The 9,200-nt window shown below is 41.3% G+C and overlaps 1 protein-coding gene across 5 annotated transcripts in view; it reads left to right on the forward strand.

Annotated features, from left to right (window-relative positions):
* Window positions 1–9,200, forward strand: part of tjap1 (tight junction associated protein 1 (peripheral)) — a 77,930-nt gene that overhangs the window by 68,499 nt on the left and 231 nt on the right. For all 5 annotated transcript variants that reach the window (XM_043255234.1, XM_043255237.1, XM_043255236.1 and 2 more), the window contains one exon: window positions 4,002–9,200. This exon is cut by the window's right edge and continues 231 nt beyond it. In XM_043255234.1, the coding sequence (XP_043111169.1) occupies window positions 4,002–5,438 (1,437 nt within the window). In that variant the 3' untranslated portion in view covers window positions 5,439–9,200. The remainder of the gene's footprint in view (window positions 1–4,001) is intronic.

Consider the following 9,200-nt stretch of genomic DNA (forward strand, 5'->3'; position numbering starts at 1 on the left):
CAGAGAGTGAGAGAGAGAGAGATGAAGAGAAAGAGACCAAGAGAATAGAGAGAGGGCGAGGATTTGGAAAAAAAAAAAAAAAAAGCCATGTCCGCAGGATGTGCTTTATGGCAGTGTTTAGCGTGGAGAGTGTCTGTTAGGGCAGTCGTGCTGCGAGACATGGCTGGTCTTTGGATACGGACGGTCTCGCTGGCAGAGAAAAGGCACAGTATTGACAAGGTGCCAAACTCCAGACACATCCGTCTGTTTGGCCTTTGTGTCTGTCCGTGGGGGAAAATAGTACAGATTTCAGGCTGATGGACAGCTCTGTGTGTGCAGGAACAGAGACGTATGATAAGACAGCTTGACCCTATGGGCGTATGGGTATTGAACACATCAGGACATTATCACCTGTGGCCTGCGCTCTACATTAAACCCATCTATCACTCTGTCTGCCCTCGTTGTTTTATTTTGCAAACAGGATTAAGTCCTGGACAAAGCGAGGGCGGCACTTTTTGCATATTTGCTATTTGAACCTGTCTTGTTTTAAATGCGTTGATTCTAAGCACCTTTTTTTGCATAGTTTATTTGCATAGATATTGGTATGAAATTTAAAGAGTCATGCTCTAAGCCAACTCCAAAAATACTGATATATATATAATATATATATATATAATTAATTATAACCGTGACATTGTTACATTTGATTGGCCTGGTCATGCGTCACTCATAAAAAAACAGGCCACTCAGAAGAGAGGATCGTGAATAGTAATTAGACAGGCCAAAATCAAGCTGTTTTGACAGAACTTGTGAGAAAGGAGCTGTACAAATCTGTTGAAATGGCTTTTGTTACTTATACCACAAATATATGGCATCAACAGATAAAATCAAACTCCAAAAAGGTGTACTCGCCATATTGGCTGAATGTGAGCCTGTGGGCGCAGGATCTTTTTCCTTGGCAGCAATTAATTCACAAAGGATCTTTCTTCATCCTTTTTAATTTATTGAATTGACAGCAGTGACTAATCTGTAGAATTAGGATCTCTCTAGAAGAGCTATAGTGATGGAGTGAGTTCACTGGAACCTTGGTATTTTTAGAAGATATTTGATTCACTGTCCAGATTATCCTCTTGCCCTGCTCTCGTGAACTCTGTAATTCATTACTCTGTAAGCAGAGACCACAGATTGTTTCTTTGGATATTTTAAGGCTCGATTAAGCCAAAGCCATTACCTGTTTTCATCCTCTTACTGCTAACATACAACCGCTGTAAAGCATCCACTTGCGAAGCATCATTCTCCAAATGAATGTCAAACTGATCTGCACTGGAAGCGCGTTTGCATCAAACAGGCCACTTGTGTATTCTATCACAGCTTTAGAAGTGCTTTGCGAACTTGAGAGCCATTATGCTACAGTCCATTGTTGGGAATATGAGAGTTATTATAGTGGCTCTCACGGAGAGGCAATTCTCTATATTTAGCCAAAGATGGAAATTATGCACAGTAATTGGCATGCGATGGTTAAGTGTAGGTCACTGCAAAAATGAGTAGAATTGCAACGTGTCTTTGTAAGGTTAGCTTAGAAAGATGTCGACCAACATGACACCTGCTAGAGAAGATGCCGGTAACCACTAGTGCTATTGCAATTTTGCATGCGTTCAGTGCCATTTAAAGGGGTAGGTCACCCCAAAATGATTATTATTAATTATTCACCCTCATGTCGTTCCAAACACGCAAGACCTTTGGTCATCTTTGGAACACAAATGTAGAAATTTTGAAATCGAAGAGCCATCTTACTCTCCATAAACAGCAACACAACGGAAATGAACTGTCAAGTTGGTTAAGAGATATTCGCAACTCTAGATTTGGGACATTTTGTCTGTCGTAACAACCGGAGAGTAATAGCTGAAACACTGGACAAAGATTGAATTTTCTTGTCATGTCAGGCGGATGTGCACACATGGAGTCTACTTTGAATGCTGCTCTGAATGTGTTCGGCTTTATGTAGGACTGTCGAAATAATCAATATATCGACTTATCACAGAATATATGTACGTGACCTCATTCATTTTTGGTGATACAGTATATTGCCCATTATATTTACATAAAAAAACATTATAAAAAAAACGCAATAACATAAAGTGTTTTTTTTTTTTGCATTCCACTTGTGCCTTTTGCAGCTTTTCATACATAGCGTGGTGTAGTCATGAGATACTAGTTCAAAAAAAGGTTAATCTGCAGATCTGGCCTTGTTTAGGGAGCTGTGCTTCTGTGCATACAGAGATGTGACCGCTAAATAAGGATTGTGTTTTTCAGCAATAATAATAATCTGTAGATTTCTATAAAAGTTCTTTGTGCTTTTGTCTTTTTCTGCTTGTAAGAAAATGTATATTTATTCAAGTTTTTATTTAAGGTATCTAATATTTTGAGACTTAAGTTCCATGATTTAAGTATTTTTTAAGAATTACATTTGTTGTCAATTGAAAACGTGCTGGCCTTCTTGCGTTATTATGCTGTTATATTATGCCTATACATTCAGTGGCATAAAATTGTCTCAAAAAAGACAATATCACTTATCGCAATTATTTATGGGGGCAATATATCACACAACAAAAAGTTGTTATCGGGACAGGCCTAGCTATATGTGTACGCCAACTGTTTGAATCAGAGTTTAAGTATACTTTACCGACTGCATTTTCGTTTATTTTATGTAATGATCAGGGGCAGGTAAAAAGGAAACTGGATAATAACACTGCACAGAACTGGTGATAAAGGATGTATAGTATTGTTTACATGCTAGTTAATTTGTGGATCAGATGGTTATTGAATGGTGCATAAAGATATCTGGGCTGTCCTCATTTTATGTGGGAGAACAAAGTCTTGTTTTGCATAGCACTTTGTGTGTCATCTGACTTCCCACATTAACATGTGATGCTGCAGTGGTCATGGGATACTAATGCCCTCTGGGACAATTAATTTAGGCAGTGTCATGTAGATTTCTGAGCTGGAAGGCCACGAGGGGGTCATGCTTGGAAGTGTGGCCTGGACGGATCAATTCTCCTGTGCCCCACGCTCAGAGGAAGTAAGGGCTTTGTGGGTAATTGCTGCCCCACAGGATCGTTACAACATAAAGCTGAGCTGGGCTGTGTGATCACTGATTTTCCCTGCCTTTTTTCCACAAATCAATGACTTGGCCTAGCTTTGTTAAATTGTCACACTACAGAATGAAATAAAGGCCTCATCACCTGCCTTTTTTCTGTTAGTCTCTCTCTCTCTCTCTCTCTTTCTTTCTGTCTGTCTCACCCCTCTTCAGTAATAATCTAATTGAGGTGAGCTGCTTACTCTTTATTCTTTCAGGCTGGGCAGATGTTGGATGGTGTTAAATGGAAAATAAAAAACGTATTTTTTGCTTTTCTTGATCATAACTGAGATAACCTTCATTGGGGCAGTATGGTAGGAAGGCTTCATCAGACATCCTGTTCATAACCCATTGCATGAAACTGCACATTTAAGATTACTTGGAAGAAAATATTTGTGCAAGCATGGATCTCATGACAACAAATGTGGTTCCAAGAAAAAAAAAAAGATAACAGAAAAAGATTGAGATCATTTGTTTAACCTGGTGTTTTTCCAATATTCTTTTTTGCAACACCGAAGATGATAATATGGACTATTTTATAGTACAATCTTGTCTTTTTGGGAGCTTGACATCTTGCCTGAGAAAGAGAGTATAAACAATAGAGTTCTTCGCAGTTTGTGTTTCATGTAAGAAATTATGCATTCATATTATAAAGCAGAAACCGAATGATTGTCTATTCAAAGTAAGGTTTGCTGGTAGTTACAATAAAGTTCTCATTATTCAGGATTTTTTCGGGTTAATGGTTAACCTGTCATTTGAGAATCTTTCAATCCATAATAGTTTTTTTTAAACACTGAAAAAACAATTTCTAGAATGAGCTCTACTGCAGGAAAAGTAAACCCTTGTCACATTTGTTTGTGTTAATTTTCTCTATAATGTTTTGCAGTTGCCATATGAGCTACAGGACATGGTGAATAAGCACATGAAGAGTAGCTTGCCTAACAAGACTCAGGGCTCTCTGGGAGCTCAAGCCCAGGATCCTGACACCCTAAGCCTGACTCCCGCAGATGTAGTGCCCACTTCAGTGATTGCTCGTGTTCTTGAGAAGCCGGAGCCCCTGGTGCTTAACTCAGCCCAGTCTAGCAGCAGCGCAGGTCGGCCAGTGGCTGAAGATGTGTTCGTCCACGTGGACATGACAGGACCCCAAGACGATAGTGGAGGGCGTGAAAACGGGGGCCCTGTTCATGCCAGGCCCCCAGCGGCTGCTGGTTCAGACCAGCAGCATGTAAACGGCATGTGTCGAAGCCAGGGCAGCCTGGATGGTCCAACAGGAGAAGATGGGGCGGCCGCTTCTTTTGAGAAGTTGAATCCTTACCCGGCACCTCCACCACCAAACCCACTGTACCCTGGTCGCAAAGTGATCGAGTTCTCCTCTGATGACAAAGTCAAGATTCCTAAGAACAGCCCGCTGCCCAATTGCACCTACGCTACTCGTCAGGCCATTTCTCTTAGCCTTGTGCAGAACGAAGAGGAGGCGGCCGAACGCCAGCGCACCGTGCCCAATAGCCCTGCTGTGTCCGATGGGGGTTGGCGGTCCGGGACCTCCTCGTCTTCTGGTGGAGGGCATGCTTCTCACCAGCGCACACCTCCGCAGATGGATGCTACGGACACCCTCTCCAGTCATTCGAGTCCCTTTAGCAGCCCCCCTCAGCCCCCGAGCGCCTTTGCGAGCTCTGGCAGCTCAGAGGAGGACTTACTGGCTAATTGGCAGCGCATGTTTGTAGAAAAAATGGCACCGTCCTCAGAAGGCTCCCTTGTCAACCGCACGTCCTTCAGCAGCGAGACAGTGAAAGATCTCCAAAGAAGTCACAACGGAAAATCAGGAGTAGGGGCTCTGAGAGGTGCTTACTCTGATGGCGAGGAGGGATCCTCGGCCCAGAGCTGGACAGCAAGTAGAGAGTCCAGTTTGGATACAGACACCAGCAGCATGGCAGACCTCCGGGCAAAAAAGACTCAATACGGAGGTGACTTCTCCCAGGAAGAGGGTGAACACCTACTTATGGCCCTTGATCCACTTGACAATGATGGTGCTAGTGGAGACACCATGGTCACCATTGAGAGCAGTCCGGCCTCTGCGAAGCGTCAAGAGTTTGCTGAAGATGCTGGCTCCGCAGGAAGTTCAACTGAGGAGCGTGATATCCTGCCTCAGGACTTTCCTGTCATCGGCTCAAGAGTCCTACCTGCGCTTGAGGATTATGCAGACAAGCCCCCTCGGACTGGCTCCTCGCGACCTCTGAAGAGCCCCAAAAGAATGGGGGTTCATCACTTGCACCGCAAAGACAGCCTTACCAGAGCTCAAGAGCATGGAAACTTGCTGGACTGAGACTTCCAGGCCTATCCTTCTCTTCTTTCTTTGACCTCGAGTGCTCTTCATCTTACTAGCAATCTCTAGGTATAGCAGCGGATACAACAAGCGGAAGGGATCGGATCAGCATTGCTGTAGTTATCCCTGATCATGCTGCTGTTGGTGAGGCATCATTGTAACTCTTCTGGAGCTGTTTTATCTTTGGAACCTATGGTATTGATGGGCAAGTACTTCGGTCAGTCCGGCTTTGAGTGCGCGGTGCATCAGGGATAGTATAAGAATGTCGTAGTCAGAATTAAGGTGATTTTCAAGTCCAAGACTTGGTTCTGTTTAATGTGACATGATTGAGTGGGCAACAGCAGGACACAGCCATACGACTACACTTCTGTAAGAGAAAGAGTTCAAGATTGAGCAGCATTAGAAAAGATCCCTGCAGCACTGTACGGACTTGGAACATCTCACGTAATGGGTGTTTTGACATTTGCTTTCTCCCTCGGGTGAGAGTTTTCTACCCAGATAATGATATCTATCCAGTATCCCAGTGCTTTGTTACGGGAGATTGGGATGGCACCAAATGGCCACAGCTTCACAGATACCACTGTGTCAGGCGTTCTGCTGGCTGAAGCAGATTAAATGTAATCTATGGGACTCTCTTGTCAATTTTCAGTGCCTAACCCTTGCTCTGACAGAGGGGGCTCTCCATCACCCTTTAAAAGAACATCTTGTTCCTTTAGCCTGCTTTTAGTCATCGTAAACTGAGAGGATCCTTCACCTCCAATTTTCAGTTACCTCTCTTCATTGATCTACCACTGTATTTCAACACCCAAGCTAAAGACAGCTTTTGTACTTTAATAATTTGGTTTCGACGTATTCGCTACATGTTTAAAGGATCAAGTATACTTCCTGATTTTCATTCTCATCTGTTTTGTTTGACTAATGGTATTTAAAACCGATTATGATTTGAAGTAAATATATAGAGTTTGTTTTGTGTATTTATTTGTCCTTTGCTGTTCTAAAGTGTCCACATTACTTTCCTCAATGCAGTTAAGCACTCGCAGAAATGTTTATAAGTGCACGGGTTACTGAATCCTGTCATGAAATGTGGTGTACAATCCCTTTTACACATTAGTTGTTACGCTGTAATACAATAGAAATCCAACCCAAACAGTGCTGTTTGGCATTTTAAATACGTAGTACATTTTATTTCCTCAAAGGTCAGTGTTTAAGAGTAAAAAAAAAAAAAAACTCAAGTAAGGCTGAAACGTTAAAATATGTCATCGGTATTTCATGTCCTCCGATTCAGAGATGTATTAATGTGACCCCTTGCTGCTGACAGCACAAATTGCCTTTCAGAGGACAAATTAATATTTCAAAACTATGCATATAGTACTGTGTAAAAACACCACAAAAATCTAGCAAAGCTTTTGCTCTGTTATGGTGGCATAACTGACTTCTAACTTCTAAAAAAAAAAAGAGAGAGGAAAAAAAACATGAGCTAAAAAGCAGAAATTTCAGCCAGAAACATGCCTTTGTTTGAGTGGCACTGACAAGAAAACATTATTGAGTTGATTTGTGTTTGTTTGTTCTTTTTGAACCCTGATTTCAAGAAAAGCCATGTTTTGATCTTAACGAATGTAATCACCTTAATGTAGCATCCGTTTTCATTGGTTCTTCGTTATTCTTCAGCTGATGCTACTGCTGTATGTATTTTAAGGGGACTGTGCATCCCACCATCATTTGGTGTGTTTTTCTGTGTGTTTTAGTGTGTAAATCTGATTTCTCATGATTATGGACGATCAACGATCAATCTGTCCGGCAGATACTTTCTACAAGTTTATTTTTGTTAGTTTTTTTCTTTTGTGATTGTCCCGTCTCGCGTTTCAGTCGCTTCATTTCAAGCCTTGCTCAAATAGCGTTTTAACATCTATCAGTTTTTCTCAAACGATGCGTTTCAGATGCAGCGACTGCAGGCGTCCTCATTCTTCTGTTTTGATAAATACATTTTAGAGACGATTAAACTCTGTGTTGCCTTTTTAAGTGCTTGCTTTGTGCTTTTTATTTGTAAGTCGTCATCCAGATGTCCAGCCCTGGCTCAAGTACTTCATGCTGTGTTGTACTGTGTATTTTTTTGTTTTGTTTTTAGAAACTGGACACACCAAACCTCCATCGTTACAGACTAATGTTCCCTAAAGGTGACACTCAACGGTATTCTTCATGCATAAGTGTACGTTGTGAACTTGCGATTTTTAGGGTTTGTCTTTTATTTCTGAACATATCAGTGAGTCAGAAGGTACAGCAGCTTGTATTACATTTTAAAGGTATTCCTGGAAGGACATCAGACTTTTGTAAAACGCTTGCTGTATATATATTCACCTCATAGCTGGTCTGCCACAGCACTCCTTGCCCTGAATAATTCAGCTATATGTTCCTCAGTGAAGGGCTGAATGTGCGAACGAAGGGCTCTCAAGTCCAACACTTACTCTTCTTGTCTTACTCTTTGGTCTTTGTATGTAGTTATCAGTCTTGCTCTGCAATATATGGGAGTACCATTAATAGCCCATGATTAATTGAAGTGTAACTACCCACCATGCTGAATAATTAATATTTTATCATGTTCTAAAATAGTTCTGTGATGCTTTAAAGAGACCGAGTACAGCCCGTCAGGGTCTCGCATGACAAAATAGACTCTTTTAAATATTTCAGTCTCGTTAGATGTCACACGGGCCGCAGGTCATGCAAATAAATACAAAAAAGACACGACAATGGTCAGGATGTGCGATACACTGAGTGCATAAATAGGCCTTTCTCCTCTGCTCTCATTCAACTTTAATAACTCGAATTTAATTGCACGCGTAAGAGACGTGCACGTCGTCTTTAATCCAAGGTGACCCTCTGGCATGCTGTGAGCAAGTCATTCAAAATCTTCGCTGAGAAATCTAAAGAAAAAAAAATGTCAAGGTTATCCTCCAACCAACGCTCCAATCCGCCTTCCACCCAAAGCTGACGTCTCTGTGATGGAAAAAACATATTCAATTCATGTTATCTTCTCTTTAACCTTCAAGACGGGGCGTAATCTGCACTCCTTTTTCTTTGATCTATGAATGTTTTTATTCATCAGTAGGCCAACTTTCATGTAGCCATCAACAAAATGTAAAATGTCAAGTCAAATTAAATCTAAAATTAGCCTTTGTTATTGACTAACGCCCTTGTATTAAAATGAAAACCGACCCCGTTTACTTTAATACACATTCCTGGTTTTACTGTCATGGTAATCTTTCATCAAAATGTAATTAGCTCACTGCCCTTTTACAATTTTTTATTATTTTTTTTCTGTAGGTTAATGTTATACAAGAGCCATGGTTAAGCCCTGGTTAAGGCACCTATTCAACAAAGTCACATCCGGGTTTCACTTTTAGTATGAAATGACTTTTCTCGAACCGAATCAAGTCCGGTTTCACTTGAAAATGTCTTGGAATTAAAATGAGTTGTGCTTCAGTCCTTGAGCTTCTTTGACAAATTTCTCAGTTGCAGTTTATTCAATTCAACCCGTTTTTGGAGTTCGCGTGTAAAACGCGAGATGCTTCTGTCCTGATGCTTTAACGTGGTGGATTTTTTTGATTGAGGGGTTTTCTGAAGGTGCAAAAACCAGATTCGTGTTGATGCTGGCTCGCACAATCCCATCTCAGATGTGTGCAGTTTGTCTTCTGAATTTGTCCATAATTCACCACAGGTTTCCGATACATACCTTGTCTTATATATGTAGCAAAATGGTGCTTTTTT

Source organism: Puntigrus tetrazona, chromosome 13 (genome assembly GCF_018831695.1).
Source record: "Puntigrus tetrazona isolate hp1 chromosome 13, ASM1883169v1, whole genome shotgun sequence".
Taxonomy (NCBI): Eukaryota; Metazoa; Chordata; class Actinopteri; order Cypriniformes; family Cyprinidae; genus Puntigrus; species Puntigrus tetrazona.